The sequence below is a fragment of the Pongo pygmaeus genome, chromosome 2 (assembly GCF_028885625.2).
Source record: "Pongo pygmaeus isolate AG05252 chromosome 2, NHGRI_mPonPyg2-v2.0_pri, whole genome shotgun sequence".
Lineage (NCBI taxonomy): Eukaryota > Metazoa > Chordata > Mammalia > Primates > Hominidae > Pongo > Pongo pygmaeus.
This window is the reverse complement of record NC_085930.1, coordinates 159,237,198-159,259,277: the sequence shown is the minus strand read 5'-3', so window position 1 is coordinate 159,259,277 and position 22,080 is coordinate 159,237,198. Positions and strand designations below refer to the sequence as shown.

The window sequence follows — 22,080 nt, the reverse complement described above, 5'->3', positions numbered from 1 at the left end:
TTTGAATTGTATTTTGAGAGCATCAATTTCATAACCAAGCATGTGGCTTTTAAAAACTCGGAGGCCTGGTTTTCCCTATAGTCCTATGACTATGACCTAGACTGATGCCCATTTATATATATAGTCCATGATTTCTAAATGAAGTTAACCTTAAATTCTGCCAGTCAGTCTGTAATGTGTAGTTATTTTTCTCCATGAGTTACTCTACCTCCCCTTGGCACCTGGGTATGAAGAATTCACTAGTTTTTAAGATGCTGCTGAAATCATCAGCATGGTGATAACTGGTGCCTAGTTATTTGTGGGGCTTCATTTACCACCACTACCTACGGCAATTCTCATTTCCAAATAAGCTTACTGTCATTCATTTTCTTCTGAGGGAAGCTCCACTGGTTTCTCTATTCAGACCAACATTTACTGCCTCTGACATGGAATTCTTTCCTAAAAGAGCAGAATAGTTTGCTAGCCTTCCATTCCTTAAGCAAATACACAGCTCTTTAAGGTTTACTGATAATCAAAGCCAATAATGACAAAACAGAAGCAAAGGTGTTCAATTCCAATGCTTGTACTTACCTCTTTTCCATTTAGAAAAGTTGGGGAAATAAAACTCCAGAGTAGGCATTTTAAATGTAACTAAAATTAAATTTCACTTAAAATCAGCATCCCTGGTTAACAGACAGGAAGATAGTTTTATTATTTCTAGTGATGGCAAGACCATTTCCCAAGGGATCTGTTTACTTTTAAGTAAGCTCACTCAGGCCTGCCTGTTGAAATACCCCTGGATATGCAAGTAGAGTATAAAGAAATTTGGTTTTCTAGTTAGTTTTGTATTTAGAACAACTGTTCTGTAGAAATGGAGTACAACAGATTAGTCACCATCATTTCTTACTCTAGTTCTAGAAATATCACCTAAAATCACATTAGTTTTTGTGGCAGCGCTGTCACTAGCTAACCAATTCTACAAAATGCCATTAACACACGTATCTAAGTATGTTTTTTTTTTTTACTATACCTAGTCAACCTAGGTTTCAACTTCCCTGAATTTACATATAAGTTCTTCTAATTTCTTGATTTCTGTATTTGTTTCAGTTAAATTTATAAATGCTGTCATCCACAATGGCTATCACTTCCTTGATTTAATGTCATCTGAACATAACCATACCCTGAGGTTTCCATCTAAATCAGGGATCCCAAAATCCCTGTTTTAGAGGGAATATATAAAGCTTTCATCCTCTAGGTACCAGTGATTACCTGCCCCTCCTACCCTGGGCCTGCCCCATCCCCCACTTAAGAACTACAAATTAAACTACTGGTGAAAACATTTATATACATGATACAAAAGAGTCCTGTGAGAATAGCAACTGTAGTAAGCACTGCAGAAAAGGTGGAAATTTGTAGGCAATCTTAGTTAACTGACTCTCCACACCAATAAGACCAGACTTGCTACTCCCTATGTTCAATAAAGGAACAGTACTATGTTACAAATTAAAATGGAAGACATAATGACTAGACACAATGTGGAATCCTGAATTGGATCCTGGAACAGAAAAAGGACACCTACAAAAGTGGCAAACTTGGTAAAATTAAAATAAGATCTGTAGTTTAGTTAATAGTATTCTATCAATGTTAACTTCCTAACTTTGATAATTGTACTAAGGTTGTACAACATGTTAACATTAAGGGAAGCTAGGTAAAGCACATACAAGAAACCTCAGCACTATTTTTGCAACTTTAAATCTAAAATTATTTCAGATTAAAAAGTAAAATAAAAGGAAGGAAGGAGAGGAAGAGAAGAAGGAAGGAAGGAGGAAATGAAGGAAGGAAAGAGGGAGGGAGGGAGGAAGAATAAAAGGCAACAATCATTAAAAAGCTATACTCTAATTTTTAGCTTCTTGGACTATCTTCTACTAGATGTCTTTTAGTGGAATAGGTTGAAATATAATCAGATAATAAATTATGTAAGTACTAGGTACAAATTAGTAAGGAATATATTGGGGTTGGTCACAAAATGGTTCAGGTACATATCCTCAAGATACTTATGCATAATCTCTAGGAGAGAACATTTAACCAACATCAATCTCCAACAAATAAGCTACTTGAATGATTCTTTAAAATTATATAGTCCATATCTACAACTATGCAGAACCATACAGATGAATCTCAAATACAATACTGGATGAAAGAGGTCAGACACAGAACACATAATGTATGGTCCTACATATATAACACATTAGAAATTAGGATTGGGAGGGGAAGTGACTGATGGGGGGGCATGAAGAGGACATGAAAGGGGCTTATAATATTCTATGTACTGATCTGGGTGCTGGCTACACAGGTGTGTTCAATTTGAGCTATACATTTATGCATGGTGCACTTTTCCGATACAAATTATACTTCAATAAAAAAATTTTACAAGTCCTATCACCAAGCATTCAAAAACTAGATGAGCTAAGTTGTACAACTTGAGTTTTACCATTTGGGATAACAAATACTGGTGGATGTTAATGATGGACCCAAGATTCTTAGAGATGAGCAAAACAAAATAAATTGTCTCATATGGTACTAATGGTATTTACGACATAAACAGCTTAGTTCTACTTTATTCCTAGCTTCAAAAAAAAAATCTCATAGGGAACAATGATAGGAAATACTGGAAGGCGTTCCCTACACAAAATACTTGAGGCTATTTAAATAAGAAGACTTTTTTTAATCCAATAATTTTAAAATCAGAGGTAATAAGTGAATAATCACTGTAGAAAACAATTTGAGAGATCATCAATTATCTAGTAAAAAAATTTAGGATAAACTTACTAGACTTTCATTTTAAGTTAATAACCCATGTCTACTACTTTACTTACTAACTTCTCTCTAAATTCTGGTGCTATCATAAGGACAGAGAAGCAGACTCAAGGGGATGTACACCTAGCACTGTTCTCTCACTTGTTTTAACTACATTTATGCATTTCTTAATGAAGACAAAAGCCCCGCAAGTGCTTATCAACGAGGTTAAAGCCTTACAAGCTACCTGATTTCTTCCTTTAGTCTAGCTGAAGTTTCCTCCCCTTAGTACTCCTTTACTTTAGTGACCTGGTATTTAGAAGAGGGTAAAACTGTTTGCTATAAACCCTTACGCTGAGCTTTTGTAAACAAAGGACTCCCAATGACAACCTGCTTGCTGCTCCCCAGTGATCATCAGGATAGGTTTCTAAACTAATTCTGCCAATTTAACAAAGCAATGCCAAGTATTAACTTTGGAAAACTGTTCTTTACAAAATAGGAAGTCAAATTTTAAAGTTACTATTCTGAAATGCCAACAGGCTAGGATCTCAGGAGAAATTAACTCCTCCATAGTAAGATAATCTCCCAGAAAGCTAACTATGGAAGTTATAGTACTTATTTTAATAAAGAGTCAACTCAAAACAGTCTGGGCTACTGAAGAAAGGGTTGGATTATTTTTGAGTTATCAGTATCTACTCTCCCTACGTTTGAAGATGGTTTCAGCTGATTGATTCCCTGAGGGCTCTGCAAATGGCAAACAGAGAAGACAGAAACCATGATGGCACCTACAGAAAAAGGGAAAGGAAGGCTTGAGGGTAGCTTCAATTTTAGTACAACTGAGTAAAGCACTAGATATAAATGGAAGGAGAAATATCTAAATATAGGCAGAGGCAGGCTGCTTGGTGAAAAGTCTATTAATTTGCCAATTCTAATTTAAATATGGAAGGAAACAAAGGGGCCATTAGAGAACTTTAAGTAAATATGAGAAAGGTATATTAGTTACTTACATTTTGATTAAAAGATATTCTACTAAACTGAAAGATTCCTGGGGAAAAAAGGAGATTCCTGTCTTTCTAGTTAGGCAAAAGCAAACTAGGGATATTCAGCTATTTAGGGTAGGTCTACTGAAAATGGGCACTTAAAAGCTGCCCCTACTGAAAACGATTTCCAACATTTCATAAATAGGAGCCTAAAATTTGTTATCTAGTAACAGCGAGACAAATTTATGCCTCAAAATAAATAGATCATGTAGAAGATAACGTTAGGGACTTGCAGTCCCTTAAACTTCCAAACATCTCTCTTTTTCTTTTTGAGACGGAGTTTCGCTCTTGTCACCCAGGTTGGAGTGCAATAGCGCAATCTCAGCTCACTGCAACCTCTGCTTCCCAGGTTTAAGCAATTCTCCTGCCTTGGCCTCCCGAGTAGCTGGGATTACAGGCGCGTGCCACCATACCCAGCTAATTTTTGTACTTTTAGTAGAGATGGGATTTCACCATGTTGACCAGGCTGGTCTCAAACTTCTGACCTCAGGTGATCCACCTGCCTCAGCCTCCCAAAGTGCTGGGATTACAGGCGTGAGCCACTGCGCCCAGTCAACATCTCTCTTTAATAGGAGAATCACCCCTGCCAAATACCTATTTGCCAAATTAGTAGTAAAATAAAAAAAAATCCTAAATTTATAATAGTAAAAATGAACAATGTGATTTGGTGATGTCCAAAACAAACAAGGTCAGAAGTCATATTTAATATTTTTTAAAGCTTAACACACACAAATCTTCAACCCATTTGGAATAAACGGTCTCACGATACTTTATTAGCTGATATACCTGTCAGCAATTCTGTAGATAGTTGCCAACTGAAAGTGCAGATTATTAAAACTAATAAAGTTAGCCATGATTGCTCCTCTCAATGGAAAATTTAATAAGCTAGTTGAAAAGTTAAAAGAAAGCCACTAGTCAGTTTCCACTGGGTTGGGCTTGTCACCTTAGTACCAACAAGGCCAATTTACAGTGAAGAATGGCTTATCTGATTATATTTTGATTTTATTATATTTTGGCATTAACACACTACAGACAAATATCCACTAACTTCTTTGGCTCTGAACAACAGGCTCCAACGAGGAGAGAAAATAAATATTTTCAACCCATGAGAAACCATAGATATGCAACTTGCCTCATTTCTGATACCTTAAAAGTTTCAGGTATCTAAAAAAGAAAACATATAAGGAGTATTTAGCTGTAACAACAAATGATGTACAGGCAACTTCTATGGTTGTTTTATTATGAAACAAAATAAACCTTTCAATATTAGATTCAAATTATCAAAAATATAGCTCAAACCTTTCTACACTGATAAAAATAATACATATCATTCATATCGACATCATGACAGCTCAAAGTTAGCTATTTGAAATAAATCATCATACTTTTGAAAGCTACTCTTATTACATTTCTAAATAGAGTGCTATTTTTCCTTTTTCTAAGGGAAACTATAAAGCATACCCCAAAGTACTCACATTCTGGCTACATTTGGAAAACTATTTGAATGATTAAACCTTCATGTTTATTTCATCTCACAATTTACATTTATGTATTAATTTAAATGGCTAGAGAACTATTTAAAAATTTATTTTATAAACATGGTACTACAAATTTTAAAACTTCCTGTTCTAAAAGTAACTATTTAAAAACATTTCTGGAACACACCATCAAAAAGATACTGTTAGAAAATTTCTCTAGAGTGACACACACAAGCAAATCAAGCCGAAGAATTAAGACTGTTTTAGCATTTCTAGGCAATGTGTATCATGTCTTAATATGACATGTACATGCACTTAGCAATACTCTTTTCTAATGAAAGAGATGGAGTTGAGTTCATGAGTGTTATCCAAAACTATGCCAGAAGACACAAATGCGTTGCCAGGCAGAGTTAAAAGAATCTAACGAGCTTTGTGTGAATTTTAAAAACATTGTTTGAACTCAACTTCTATTAATTAAACACAAAATGATGGAGTGCTAATATTCAGCAAAACAACTGAACAGAGCATACACTACTTAAAATGTGTGTTAAGCAGAAAGATAAACCAAAGTATCTTTTGCCATAAAAGAACTCCAAGACTTCATTCTGTATTTTTAAAAGTTAACAGTAAAATCTATACAACATTTCTGTAAGAAAGCAAACTGTTTTAGGGGCTTACAAATCAGTAATGCAGACCTAGTGAATTCTAGCAAACAAACTTGAAGTTAAAGTTTCTTGCCAAAAATTAAACAATGATTACTTTGATACCTTGGTCTTGTTCCTCCTCCAATTTCATAATTTGAAATAACATTTTGCTTTGAATCACTATGGCTTTTACAGAAAAAAAAAAACATAAAATAGCACAAAAATTAAAATATAGTTTATTTTATAGAATATGCATTTGCATTAAAATACACTGGGGAAGTGACTATTTCATATGAAAAATTCAACACAATATGAACCCTTCAAAAATATAGATATACTTAAAGTACACAGGATGCAGAAAAGTATGTTTATTTTCTATATAAAATAGAGATTGTCCTTTTGGTTTATTTTGCTGCTTTGTCCCATGCTAGATACCACGTGATTCCCCCCCTAAAATAACAAAGATCAGTTTTAATGAGAAACCAGTACAGTGCAAAGCAATTCATGCATACAGTTTTGCATGTATGCATTCCATATGTAAGTATTCATACCTATCCCAGAGGCTCTTTGATTCCTGTAACGTGTTCAAATGGAACGCTTGGTAGAAAGCAGTTGAAGGATTCCTGTGAGATCCGAGAATCAAATGGAAATGAGGTTGAGAACGTACAGTATAATCACTACTTTTCAAAAGAAGATGGAAGATTTTAGATTTCTAATACAGTGCAACTTTTAATAATAAAAAGATTAAAAAACCACATAAGTTTGCTTAAAACAACACTTTAAAAGAAATTAAAAACTGGACAAAATCCAGCAGACTTCAACAGTAATTCAGGATCACAGTTATAAAATAAAGAGGTAATGCAGATGAAACTAAATACTAAGTAGCATCCAATTTTGTGTGTGTGTGCATATAAATGTGACTAATTCATAGCCTAATCAACACTCTTCTGTATCAAATGCCTTTATAAATATCTATCTTGTTTAGCAGTTTAACAAGGCTGTTCTTAGGTATTCATATAAAGTAAGTTACACTCTATCTTCACAAAGTAAAAACTTTTCTTAGGCTCTGTTAAAAGTAGCAAAGGTTTGATTAACAATGAAGAATTCTTTCCTGGGTTGGACTTGACACATTTCCACCTTCAAAATCCATTTATTTATATGTGTTTTTTTCTCGTCTAGGGCAAAAAATGGCGCTGCAATTGTTTGGCAGCTTTCTGATTCTAGCATTGGTACAGTGTCATTTTAGGGGGTAAAAGCCTATTTATCATAATTATCTTTCATTTCTACCATTCCCTAGGGCTTTCACCATAGACTCTTAACTGATGGGCTCTTCTGGACTATCTCCCAGTATGTATGATTCACCTCATATCTAGGGACTGGTTCCACGGGGATTTAAACTTTTGACAAACCTGTTCCCTCCTCCTCAGCAACTTCTATAGTCTCCCCCACCTTCAACCTGTACGTCTGGAAGCTAAAAAAACTTTGCCACATAACTTTTAAAATTCTTAGCCCATGCTGTAGCAGAACAGCAGCAGTTAAGAATGTGTTTATTAGGTACCACACACTATTCTAAGTGCTTTACACTCACTAACTAAATTCTGACAACAGCCCTAAGAGGTAGGCACCCTTATTATTCCCATCTCATAGAGGAGAAAACTGGGTCAGATAGAAGTAACTTGCCTTACATCACTGAGCTAGTAGGTGGCAATCTAATTCTAGAGTTTATGCTCTTAAACCACTACACTAAACACATAGCAGTATTAAAGTTTGACCTCTTTAAGTCTGTCTCTTTATCTGTTAACTGGTTACATTACTACCTAGCTTTGCAGGCTAAAGAACTGAGACTAAATGTAAAGTTCCTGGCATACAGTGAATCATTAATAGCATTATTTTAATCTACAAAATGAGGTTTAGATACAACATGGCAATTCTGGGGTCCTATTAAGAGCCTTAAAGTCTGTGCAGAATTATTAGTACAATAAAAAAAAAATGACTTCCAAGATGCCAGAGAATCACCAAAGTAACTGTCTGATTAATTAGGAGACTAATATGTGTATTTCTCATTGCTTGCCCTACTTCAACTCCTTTCTATTCTTTTAACCATTTCTCTGCTTTTCTCCTAACTAGGTCTAAGACAATCGAAGGCACTGATTAGACCTGCTAATAACAAGAAAAGCTTAAGAGGCTTCTTCTAACTACTGTTTATTTAACGGCTTACATCCTCTTAAGATGTATTTGTCAGGCCACTTTTTTCGCTGTACTTAGAAGTCAGTCTGCCAAATCAAATGAAAACTAACTGAACCAATTGAACATTCAATCTGGTTTTTTTTTTTTTTGGTTGTTGTTTCTTTTTATTTTATAAAAAAATAGGCTTGCCCAGGAACATATGGGAACTAGTTTGCTATCCTCAAAGGTCTGTTTGGAGACCTCCAGTTTAAATGGAGTGACTCAAAGAGGAAGGCAGTATATACAAAAGAATACGAAAGAATATCTTGGATGTTATTCTGCAAGTCTACAATTCAAAATTCATTAAAGAGTACTCACAATATATTTATAAGAATGATATTCTTTAAAAGAACTTTATTATTTATTTATTTTTTGGAGACAGAGTTTCACTCTTGTCCCTCAGGCTGGAGTGCAATGGCGCAATCACGGCTCACTGCAACCTCTACCTCCTGGGTTCAAACGATCCTCCCGCCTCAGCCTCCCAAGTAGCTGGGATTACAGGCTCCCACCACCACGCCCAGCTAATTTTTGGTATTTTTAGTAGAGATGGGGTTTCACCATGTTGGCCAGGCTGGTCTCAAACTCCTGACTTCAGGTGATCTGCCCGCCTCAGCCTACCAAAGTGCTGGGATTACAAGCATGAGCCACCACACCTGGCCTCTTTAAAAGACCTTTAGATCCTCTGACTTTGAAAATACAAATATTTAATTTGAATCAAATTCATTTTCTAGGTACACTGGTTCCAAATGAAGTCATATCACTTGTTATAAAATTCCAGCAGTTTTACAGAATAGTGAAATATCTCTTAAGTAAAATGTAAAAGTGAAAAACAAACATATTTGTAGTTAGTAGTAAATACTGGGATGTGGAAAGAACCTGTGAAATAAAATACTGTATAAATGGATCTAAAGTTTTTAGCACATATTAGAATACACTTAATTTGCAAAAGCTAACAATTAACAATCACTCTTTCTACACACATTCAAAGTGAAGAAGCCACAGTACACGGTTTTCTATAGTACACAGTTACACAATCTATGTACTACATAAAACTTTGTAAACAGTCTAGATTTTAAGGGTAAAAATTTAGATAGTCTTATAAGCTATGAAATTTTGTTTCTGGGATACTATAACTGGGAGGTTATCCATAAACTGAGGGGTTTGTAGCAAACAGCAACAATAATTAGTCTCCAAACACTGACTAACAGATTAAAGGAGTCAAGTCTGTGAAATCACTGATCAAGGAAGTAGAAGGGAAAAGAGCCATTTGTAAAGATTGAAGGGCTTGATCATCAGAGAGACTTCTATTTTGGAATGGCATAAAATTGAGATTAAGAGCCCAAGGAAAAGGCTGTTAATGGGATCATTTCAAGGTTACAGTCCATGAAACCTGAAAGCATGAAGAGGCAACTGAAACTAAAAATTTTATTAGAAAGAAATACTTTTTATGCAGCTGTGGTCACAAATTCTCTTCCACTCAAGAAGTAAAATTTGAAACCAGCTTTCTAACAATTTATTTGATATTAATATAAACTACCATTCTAAATATAGAGCCAACGAAGCAATTCTAGGAAGACTAACATGTGGTTTACACTGTACTTCAGCCACCTAAACAAAAATGCTGTTTTCCTATTTGTAAACATTCTTCCACATCACTGAACAAAATACATTCTTTTCTCCCTGAATTTATATACTCAATAGTCCATCACATTAATTTCCAAGTATGTGAAAATACTACATCAGAAAATGACTCAAAGCATTTGGCATGTCTACCTGTTTTTGCAACAGGTAACTAAGTACCTTTGTAGGGTAACTAAGTACAACAGGGAGAAAAAAACACAAACATTCCATACCTCAAAACTAAGCTACAAAAATTGTCAAAGCTTAAAGCATAAGGTACTTGAGCACTCAACAAACACCTCTTTCTCTTAATCTATGCCAAAATTCGACTTCAGAGATCTCTAAATAGAAACCAGGGACATACAATATGAAGAATATCAACAAGCACCATCTCCAGTATTATTATCTGGGGAATTTAAATGATTAAAAATATCCTTTAGGTAAAGGGTTACAACACAACAAATCAGTGGCTGTGGTAGCTCTTCCTTCTTCCTAACTTATTGTCTGCCAAGTAATAAAACAAACTTCTAACTCTGGGAATATTCAAAAGCACTGGCTTTAGGTTAAAGGTCTGAATATGAGTCTATGCTTTGTCACCCAATACCTAGGTGACTCAAATTTTAAGAGTCTCAGTTTCCTTAATCCATAAGAAAGGGGGAAGGGAAGAAACCACTTTCTTACAAATTGTTGGAAAGATCAAATGAAAGTCTATATACACAGGACCTGACACAAGTAAGCTTGCTTTGTGTTTAATATAAGGTTAATTTCCAAATTATGCTGCCTATAAATCAAATTTTGGTAGAGTATCTCAACATGTACCAAACGTTCTGACATTATCAAGGTAATATTGAGGGAAACAGAATACTTAAACTTAGAGCTAGGTGTACCAAAATATTTAGCACATTTCATTAGATAAGAATTCCGATTTTTGGGACTCAGTGCTCCAAAGGTATTCCCTTAACACAACTTTATCATAAGATTATAATTTAAAATGCAATAATCACTAAAAGGATACTGAAATCGTTTCAAGATATATATTATTTTAATAATAAAAGCTTCAAGAAACACCTTTAACAGCAACTTACTATAAAAATCTAAATTTCTTACCATGACATTTAAGTCCTTCACTCTGGTTCTTGTCAAATTAATATTATTTTCCAAATGATAGATTCTCACTCTTTCACATCATTATACAAACTGCCTTTTACCTCTGCTTGGAAAACTATCCCCTTCTCTTCCTAGTGACCTAATCTGAACGACCATTTTAAGATTTAGTTTAAGAGTTAGCCTCAAAAGAATGTACAAGTAATAATGGGTTACTTCTAAGGACAAACAGGGTGGCTGGAGGACAGAGGTAGCTGAGAGGCTTTTGATTTTACTCTTTTATGTATTTTGAGTTTTGAACTATATAAATACCTATGCAGAGAATAATTTTTAAATAGAAGTCAGTCTACTACCCTCCCAATCCCAATCTGATCTGATGTCTCAAATTGTTCCCATTAGCACCTTATATTACTCCATCACCACCTACAATGTATGTCAAAGTATACATCTGATCATCATTTTCATGATGATGAAAATGCCTGAGATCTAGGAGGGCAGGATAGTCTCATATTTGTATTCCAGTGCTCACTACTCGCAGAGCATCATGAAAGCTGAATGACTGATAAGCTGTTTTAAATGTTTTCTTGAGCAATCAACCTACTTAATGAGTATTTACAAACTTCATTTATTGCCACATAATAGTCAAGTGGCAGGAAAGGGGTAAAAAGAAGAAAGTTTAAGTTTGCAGTTCTCTCATGAAGCACACTTGAATGTATGGTCTCATATACATAAGGCTGGAAGGAATCTTAAAATTTGACAAAGTCTCGGAAAAACAGACAAGTGAAATGACTTGACCAAAGAAACCAGCTAAATGATAGAAGAGCCAGGACTGGAACACAATTCCCTATACCTCTTACAACATCATGACTCCTCTAGACTAAACATCATCTCCTTTTTTCTGACTACATCCATACCATACAATTACGCTTTCATACTAAAATGGAAGATTCTTGGTATGATTTATAACATGTAAAGGGGTGATCTGGGAGAGCAGTTTGAAACTAAAATATGAACATTTCTGTGATGTACGTTTGCCACATATATTATGTTACAGGCTGTTCAAATTACTTGCATACATCATTTAATCCCTTAAAACTCTCCCAGGTAGGTACAATCCCCATTTTTCATAAGAGGAAAGAAGGCATCTACACCAACCAGCTCAAGGTCAAATGTAGCAGTTAGATTTTAGCCCCGGTATGTCTGACTCTACTGTCTCTGTAATGGTCATTCACATATGTTAACACATAATTAAACACGCTATTGGTTTTATTTGATCAAAACAGCTCCTCCCTCCTTTGTTTTGTCTTCAAAGACTAGGTAGACGGTATACCAAGCAAAGATTTGTTTTGCTTTAACATATAAAACCACTTGATAAAAACTAAATACTAACTCTACTTTAGAAACTAGCGGGCTTTACACTTACCTTTGGGAATCCTTTATTCAGATTAAATCATATACTTGTGTAATAATGAAGATGAACAGCCTAAAACTAACATTTAAAACTATGCCATCATTATTTACAATAACTGACACATTAATCACAAACTCCATCTTCTACAAAGCAATATTCTTTAGACAAATTTTAGTAAAGCCTTATGGGAAAAGAAGCTTTAAGTAATTTAACATTTAGACTACTTATTTGTCTTGCCTACCCTAATAACAGGTATATGTCCCAGGCAAACACTAATAAAATTAATGCAATTACCTGCAGAATTTTCACTAACATCACAAATAAATGTACAACTTAAAAGGAAGGAAGCACTTTTTCTTTTTAAACAAAAATTAGCATGGGTACAAAGGAATCAAACTAAATACTAAATACTAATTATTTAAGTCTGATTTGAGGCTTTAAATTTGAGATAAGCAATCTAGATGAAATTTAATTCACCTGATTTAAGAGCAGAAATCATGCAATACTTTCATACAGGAAACAATCCATCAATATACCTTGAATACTAACCCAAATTTGAAGAGTATACCTCAAAGTATACTTACTAAAGTCATGGAATAATGTATAGGAATGGTGCAAATTGGCTACTGTTCCTACCTTTTTATGAGGGACACCCAGTTTTTGCCCTAAGCAATGCCAGATTAAGAATATAACAAATATTGAGTAATTTGATATGTTCAAGAATTGCTGTGGGAAAGACATTATACCAATGATTCAGGTATACATATTCTTTGTGGACTCAATAAAATACCATCGAAAATAGTAGCCTCAAATCACAAGCCCATTGGTTTAGTATAAAGAAAAACCATACACTTAAATAATTTATTCTAATTTAGGAGTTTTGCTACACATACCTCTTTAATATGATTAATATTTCTTACTAAAAATCTGCTTTTCCAATTAAGGAATTACTTAGGGAATATCATTCAGGCTATGTTTAACCAGACATACCTGCTTTTGTAAGGCCTCTCCTTCCTCATACTTTAAGTATTTAAAGAGTAATGCAATTAAGAAATAAACGGAATCTTCAGAAAAGGAAATACATACTGGACTAAAACAATTCCTCAAAGAAAGAATTAGAACACCGTTCCTCAGTATTCACAAGTGTTCCTATTTCTTTTGAGACTATATTTCATACCACTCCACTGTATTTTCTTCCATTTTGGTTATCTGCTATCATTCTATACTTCCCCTCCCCCAACTCCTGACATTTTAGGAAAAGAAGGTCAGATTCCTTTTATACTTTCCTAACTACCATTCCTCTATTAGGAAACAGATTTACTTGGGTTTCTTTACACTTGATTGGTAGGGCTGCTATTTGTTCATAACTGCTTCTGATCTTTTCTGGTGCAGAGAAAGACAGACTCCCATTCCTAATTGGGAAGTACCAGATTCATAGATCCAGTACCATATTTCACTATTTCCAAATTAGTGCTATCAGAATTATCTCTTTTCTTTTTACAGACAGGGTCTTGCTGTGTGGCCCAGGCTTCAGTGCAATATTATAACATAGCTCACTGCATAGCTCCTGGGCTCAAGCGATCCTCCTCCTACAGCCTCCCCAAGTAGCTAAGACTATAGGTGTGGGCCTCCAGACCTGGCTAATTTTTAAATGTTTTGTAGAGACAAGGCCTTGCTATGTTGCCCAGGCTGGTCTCAAACTCCCGGCATCAAGCAATCCTCTGACCTTGGTCTCCCAAAGTGCTGGTATTACAAGGCATGAGCTACTGCTCCTGGCCCAGGATTCTTAAATAACAAATTAATTGTCATTATATTTATTCTCAGGAAGTAGAGGACATATATACCCCTACCACCAGTCCTATATAAAATGACTTCTCATAAAGGAGATTTAGTTCAGGGGTTGTGATCTCCTAAAGAGAAAAAACAAGTGTTACTAAAATAGTTAGTTGGAATCTGTATTATTCACACACATATAAGCCATCATGTTTTCTAAAAAAATTTACCAATGTTTGGCCTATATGATTTAGTGCACATAAAATTTTATACAGTATGTGTCACTGTGAATATAAAAGGCCACACTCCTACAGATATAGCTCATGGTTTAGGAATTTCGGGTAGTTTGGAAAATCGTACGCCTTTTTGGAAATCTGTCATTTCTTTTATTTCAAGCCACGTTTATGAATAAAGTATGTTTTAGTAATCCATGTGGTATCCATCAGTAATCACTGATGAATACATCAATATCAGTTTTTATACTAAATAATATCACATATATGATTTTACATTTTAATTACTAACTCCTCAGTAAGAACACTCTTAAATGTGTAGACAGGCATAGAATAGTATCTAGTATGTGATTTACACATCAACTGTAAACCTACAAGAGCAAAATTACCTTCAGAATTTAACAGATAAATGTCAGCTTCCAAGAAACAGAGATTCAAGTAAGAAATTTCCATCTTTAGAGACTTCAATTCAGTGAGACTTTCATACACCCGAGGTCAAAGACTGAGACAGTTCTGCCTCCTGGTATACATTTACTTAATCCTCTCACTTAAACTTCAAGTAAAAAAAGCAGCAGAATTTTGTTTAAAATATATATAAATGTACAAACAAAATGTGTATTTATGGCACATACCAGGACACACCACTTAACATTCACAATGTATAATACTTTATCAGTGGTCATTAGCAAACCACACAAATAAAACCATTAACAAGACATAGAAATATCTGCCACCAAAGGAACCTTAGAATCAGGTTTTCAACAGTCTTTTGGCCACAGATGACAGCTCACAATTGCAGCCATTCATAAGAGTTCCTGGAATGCGGCCTACAGAGTTCACATTGGTCGGCTATCTATGGAAAGTGATCTGTACTGTGTTCCTTTTCCAAAAGGGCCAGTAATATTTTGCACCTCCTCTCATTTACAGGAGACTGTTAAGTGTGTATGTAGTTTAAACAAGTTTTGTAAAGTCCACTATAAAAGTAGCTACATATTGAAGAACTGTATTTTCAACCATCACATCCACCAGTTTACACAAAATCAATTTGAAGAGTCTCAACAACTGACCATAAACCTTTCTAATGAAAATGGCCAGAAAGATAAACTTTATGGTAATTAATAATGTAGAGTCAATAGGCAATGCTAACTGAGAACTTTTTGCATATACAACCATCAGCCTTTTAAAGGTGTGATAATATTAAGATGTATTACTATAAGGCCTGGTTCTTTAATTATAAATGATCTCAAAATTAAGCCAATTATAGAACTTTGTATTAGGTAATGGAACCAAAATCTCAAGATAGAGTTTTCAATGTATCAACCTAAACCACCTCAATCTTTTTGTTAATTTCCCATTTTCCCTTCTTTTCTCAAAGAAATAGACTGTTTACTAAAGTCCTAATTTTTTTTAAGAAAAGCATACATCTTATTTACAAATATTTCCTTAGGATCTGAAATTTGTCAAACTACTTCCAAAGTTTAAATCATAATTACTCAAGACCTCTCACTCCAGTTGGTTTTATTTCAAATTTGAAAATATGCAGATTTTAAGGCGGCAACCCAAAATCACATTAAAATTAAAATTTTCAGTTAAGATAGTAGTCTCCTCAAAAGTACTCATCTCAGTAATTTAAACATATGCCTGGAAAACTGTTATTTAATTTCAAACACAAAATTTTAAAATACCCTGTTCTTTTTTTTTTTTTTTTACCAAAGCTTTCTATTAAAACAAAACAAAACAAAACAAAAAACCCAACTATTTCTACCTAATGGATTTATTCCTTCACCAGGTATGTTGGACCAGTGACAAAACAGTCAAATGTGTAAGATTACATCTCGGAAACTAGCATGTCAAGTTAAAAACCAATGAAAGACTGTAACAAAAATCAGAAATGAACATTTGGTAAGCAATGTAGATTTTAAATGATTGGGGCAAGGGAGGGAAGTGTCATGTTTAAAATAGGACTGCAGGTGCATCAAAACCCATGCACTGAAATTAACTGTTGCAATTGATAAGAACACTGATACAGTAGTATCTGTAGTTCAACCATTCACAAATTTGGAAATGAGATTTTTCAGATTACCAACTCTTAATACAGTAAGAGGAAAAAATAAATGCATTTTTGATGTCATAACCTAAAGAATACATTTCAGTTTCCATCTATCAATAGAACTCTCTGCTTCATGCCTTATCGTACTAAAAGTTCTGAGGAATCTAAGCATGTATGCTGTAAACTGAGACAGGTGTGCAGAGGAGGGAAAATGTAATCTGCATTCTTGGGTGGAGGGGTGTGTGTCTGTATAGAAAGCGGGGTAGGTCAGGAAACCAGTCATCATTTCTTTAAGAGATATGGGCAGTATACAGGAACAGAGGAAAGCAAAAGGTTATTTGCCAACTTATCAGGAAAAAATTGGCTTGTGGCAGCTAGAAAAGGGAAGATGCCTGTTGATTATTACCAAAGTTGAAAAAATAAACTCAATCTGTGTTACAGGTGTGTCCCTGTGTGTGACAATGGGAGCAACTATAAAAGTAGAGGGATTTTTCTGAGTGGCTTGTGGAGTCAGTTTACTTGGTAGTCCCATACACACAAAATTTCTCAATGACTAGCTAGCTGAGCTCACTTATGGACACGTGGTATTCTCTAAGCGTTCTCAAGTGAAGAAAGACTCCCCACAAGCAAGTCACCTACAAAAAAAGATGAACTTTAAATTACAAAAAGCAGAGAAGATGAATGAATTTCAGTCAGTGAGTATTTTTCAAACCAACAGAAGTATATAACAAAAATACAACGCTAATTAGAAATGGGAGGTTAAGAAATGTGAAGGAACTCAGAAGAAACCATAGGAAGAGAAAGCTTTAACATATATGTCATTGTATTCTTCCACATACTAATTATTCTGGAAATCCATAATATTAGTTTGTATCTTTTAAAAACACCTAAAATTAGCCTCTCGCTAAACAAAAACCCCAGCAAAGAAATGTCGAACTGTGAAATTCCTGAAACTTTTTCTATAATTTTTAAATATAATTTTAAAACATTGCGACAAGTCAGCTTTTAAAAATTTGCAATATGTACGTCAAATTTACATGTGACATCTCCTCAAAACCACAAAAATCCTCACTAAACCATAACCAAACAACAGCTGTTGTGGCACTGGTGTAGCAATACACCAATTCTTATTTAGGCCATTAAAAAAAGCATCCCTAAATACAGGGAGCCAATTATTAACATTTACACTTTTATTATAAAATTACTCTTAATTTCAAGAACTATAGCTTTCACTACAGTTAAAGGATCGATCTCAACCTCCCTTTCCTATAGTAAATAGACTGATGGAAGGTAAGAACATCTTTCCAGTACATTTTTTGCTTAACAACAAAAAAATAGTATCTTAGAGAAGTCCCTGGGAAGACTCATGACCTTGTACCTCCTTTAATCAAAAGGCTGAACTAAGTATGATCTTCAAAGCCGGATTTGACATTTCACCATTATGTCTCCAGCCTTTCCAGATACACTGGAGAAGATTCCTTACATGGATTTTTTTTTTCACTAGAGGGCCTTCTGGTTTTCCAGAAAGGAAAACTTGTAAGTAATATTATGTCTCAGCCTCAAAACTCACACTGACAAATCTCTCTGCCTTAAGTGTTCAAGTGTGATTGATATGTAAGAAAAGGACAATTCTATGGGAGCATAACACACTAGCTACCACCATTAAATGGTAAGGATTAAGCTTAAATTCACTTTTTTTGAGTAAACAATGTTGCATCCCTACCCATTTTATTGCTTTTAAACAACTGTGACAAGACCAATTCGCTCATTACACCCTTTGACATCAGCATCAGCAATCTAAATCAATTTTACCAAACACTAAATTTTGTATTTAAAAATGCTAAGGGCCTCGGTTGACAACAAACCTCCCAAAGTTGCATCCTAAGCTACAATGTTGGCCAAACATTTCTATCAAATATTTAAAATAGAGATTTCCATACCTGTCTTCATCACCATCAACAGGAATAGCTATGCTGAATACAGAGGTGGCCAGACTGTTCATAGGTGTTAACTGAAGGGGGTTTGCCAGGGAATCTGCAACAGGCGGCTTCACAACAGGCTTATTTTCAGCAATGAGAGAAAGTGGTGGTTGAGGTAGGGGTTCTGATTTTCTTCTAGTATCGTCGACTTGCCCGACTAAAGGCTGGGTCTGAGTTTGAAACTGGCTTAGGTCAGACGGTGGTAGACTTGTTGGTGCACTGTGTGTGCCTGGCGCTAAGGGCAGCCCAATGTGCTGGATTATGCTGCTGCTCCTGCTGACTGGCGTATGGCTGCTCAGCTGCTGCGACTGGGCCAGAGGCGCGGGTACATTTGGCATAGTAACAGAAGTGGTAGACACACTAGGCACGCTTGGAGCGGGCACGGCTGCAGGCACGTTTGGAACTCCGGGCACCACGGCGTGAGGGCCACCAGGTACGGCTGACAGCGGACCACTGCCACCCATCTGCGGCGGAGGCACGGACTGGGGCTGCCCAGCACCGGCAGGACCCAGGCACGGCTGCACCACGCCTCCCACAGTAGCCGGGGGCACTCCAGTCGGCTGACAAGGCGCAACCTGCCCGCCTTGCGCTGGTCCCGTCCGGGGGGCCATGGCGTCGCTGGGCTGGGAAGACGCGCCCATGAGCTGCGCGCCCACCGAGGAAGCACTCTGGCCGGTGCTCACGGGAAGGCTGGCCGCCGTGGCGGGGCTCGCTGCGGCGCCGGTGGACGACGGCTGCGCGGGGCTTGGCGGCTGCAGGCCGGCCACGTGCTGCTGCAGGTACTCACTCTGGCCGGAGGGCTGGACGGGCAGCAAATGTCCGGGCGGTATCTGAGGCTGAGGATACGCGAACTGCTGGGGCTGCTGCGCCGCGGAGGCGCCGACTGCAGGGCCCGGCTGCGGAGGCAGAGACATAGCCGGCTGCACCAGGGTTACATTCGTCGGCGGCAGAGTCTGTCCCCCGGGCCCCGTTCCCTGGGGCTGGCTGGGCTGCGCGGCTGCCATCATTGGCTGCGGCCCGGTAGCGGCTCCCGGGAACGGCGGCAGCGGAGCCGAGCTTTGAGCCACAGCCCCACCTACGGGTGGCGGCGGCGGCTGTGGCTGCCCAACGCTAAAACTCTGCGGCTGGGCCGGAGTGGGCTGGCTCATTTTCTCCGACGGGGGTAGCTGTGACACAGCAGTCAAGGAGCTGTCAGTTCCCGACTCGGGCCCGTGCGCTCCCTGCATGGAGGCCACTACTACCACCACCGACCCTCCGGTGGCGCCCAGGCCGCTGTCCCGCTCCGCAGTCTGGTCAAAAGTACTGCTGTGTCTAATGCAATCCCCGGATCTAGTCAGGACGCTGCTGTCTGAATCCCGCTCATAGTATTCCATACACGTCCATCGGCCGCGTCGATAGGGCTCTCCGCTCCCATGGTCCAGCTTGATCACGCGAAAACGGGAACTACATGTGGTGGGAGGCTGAGATGGGGCTGCAGCCACTGGCCCGGCGGATGAGCCCGCGAGCTGGGGGCCGCCGGGTGCTCCGGGGGCGGGGGCCGAAGTGGCGGCCGCCGCCAGGGTACTGGCGAGCGCCCCAGACACGCTCCGGGCCGAAACGACTCCTCCTCCGTTGGCGGGAGCAGCAGCCGCCGCTGCCAGCTGCCCATCCAGGAGGAGGTTTGGGGAGACGGTCCCGGGAGTCTCCGCATCCCCAACATTGTTAAGCGTCTCCTCAGAAGAGCTGCGCTCGCAGACCTCCTCAGGGCCATAATCCGTGGCCCGAGAGACGTCGAAAATCTCGGAGGAGACGTCCTCTGTGCGTGACTCGTCCGGGTCGTCCAAGCTCTCGGTGTCCTCGGTGATGCTAGTGGCCACCTGGGCCGTGGTGACACTGGTGATCTGGAAGCAGCTCTTCTTCTTGGCCGGCATCTTGGACATGGTGAAGAAGGCTGGAGGGCAGAGAGGCACGCCGGCTCCTCTGGGTCCTGTCGGAAACCGGGGAGGGCAGAGCACGGGCCCCCAAAGACAAAGTCCGAGTCTGCGCTGGGGTCTGAGGCCCGCCGCTGTAAGAGTCACGGGCTGATCCAGGCGCTGGCCGCCCGGTAAGACATCCTCCTCCTCGTTTCCTTCTCTGTGTCGGTCTCTTCGGCTCTGCCCCCCGTCTCAGTCCCGCGGCGGCTCCTCCTTCCTTTTCAGCTCCCGCAGCCGCGGCGCCTCAATTCAATTCCCTCAGAGGCGGCGACAGCGCGAACCCAGGGGCGGGCCGGCTGCTTCCTCTCCCGTCTCCGGGCAGCCGTGGTCAGTCCAGCTCGGCGCTCGGCGCGGTCAGCAGGCCTTGGCTGGGGGTGGGAGTGGGAGGGCGAAGAGGAGGAGGAGGAGGCGGTGGCGGCGGCGGCGTGAGGGGCGGTGCTGCCCCGCTCGGGCTCCTCAGGCCGGGGCCGGCGTCAGCGCTGGGCTCTCTGACTGAGGGAAGGAGCGGCGAGTCCGGAGTCGGAGATGCCTGATTCAGCCGGGAGCCGCGGGCCGGAGCTGGCTGAAGGTCCGCGGGCGGGCGGTGGGGCTGTGGCGCGGGCAGGCGGCCCTCTTTCCCCGGCTCTAGCCGGAGCTCAGCCCCAGGGACATGTCGACTGTCTCAGGCGGAAACCCACTCTGGGGGAGGGGAAAGCCGGCTCGGTCCTCCCCTTACAGGGGGAACCACCCCTGCGGGCGGGCGGCGACGGCGGTCTCGGCCTCCCCTCGCGGCTTCTCTCAGAGAGGGGCGGCGGCGGCAGACCGCTGGCACGGGACCGGAGGCGCCCCGGCTGTGTGAGGTAGCGGTGGTGGTTTCTTCGGCTCCTCCTCGGTGCGCCCAATTCCTAAACCCCGAAGAAACTGAAATTCAAACTGCTGAAGCGGCGGCTGCAGCTCCCTCCGCTGGGCCAAGATGGGGCTGAAATGGCCGCGCCAGGGATGCTGGGAGGAGCAGCAGCCCCGCTGCCGCCGCCGCTGCCGACTAAAATGCCGCCGCTGCCGCAGCCACCGCCAGCGCCGCAGCCACCGCCGTTCCGTGACGCACCGGCGTCGTGACGTCACCGCTCCGCCCCCTCCGGTTTCCTGCAGTTTCGCGTGGAACCTGGGGTGGGGGGGCAATGGGCGGGGCTAAAGGTTAGAAAAGGGAGCGGTTTCTTTATTTAAAATTTTTTAAATTTAAATTTTGTGTTGAAGATTCTTTAAGAATTGACGAGCTAAAGACCATTTTAAATTCTAAGCCTAGGGAAGCTTACAATGGAACTAATCAGATGTTTTTATGTCGGTTTGTTCCGAGACATTGGAAGACTGGAGGTCATGTGCTTGTGTCTAATGTTTAGCAAAATCTTAGTGAAACGAGGGCGATAGGAATGGGGGCTGGGGAAGACTTAGATGGGATAAAAAGAGGTGCGGCTGGAAGAATTAAATCGCTTTAAAACTTCTGAAAATAAATGTTGACCATTGTAGTCAGAGGAGTAAAATGTTCAGAGAAATGGGGATGATTAAACAAGGACAGCAAGCCAGATTGAGTCAGAAAATTATCTTCCTGCCAGAAATTCTGTCTCCAACAACGGCATCAGGGGATGGTTACTTGCCCAGGGTGAAGTCAGTTTTTAAAAAGCTTAAGGGTTACCAACATATTCCTGAATTTCCTGAATTTGCTGTGATTCCAGGATTCATTTAAACTCTTGAGACTGTTTTACTTTCGGCACGAAATCAGCCCATGGGCTTTATAAATGTAGAACCTACTGCATTATAG

The 22,080-nt window shown here is 39.3% G+C and overlaps 1 protein-coding gene across 4 annotated transcripts in view; it reads right to left on the bottom strand.

The window, feature by feature from the left end:
- TSC22D2 (TSC22 domain family member 2) overlaps positions 1-20,741 on the bottom strand; it is a 57,626-nt gene extending 36,885 nt beyond the window's left edge. For 2 of the 4 annotated variants that reach the window (XR_008501429.2, XM_054480254.2), the window contains exons 1-2: positions 18,295-20,573; positions 6,489-6,560 (exon numbers count right to left, since the gene is read on the bottom strand). Coding sequence is in view for 2 of the 4 variants with exons in the window: in XM_054480254.2 (XP_054336229.1) it covers positions 6,489-6,560; positions 18,295-20,252 (2,030 nt within the window). In the remaining 2 variants the exon portion in view is untranslated. Of the gene's footprint in view, positions 1-6,488; positions 6,561-18,294 lie in introns of all 4 variants that reach the window. The other 2 variants (XR_008501430.2, XM_054480255.2) reach the window with 2 other exon arrangements.
- Positions 20,742-22,080: the final 1,339 nt, after the last annotated feature.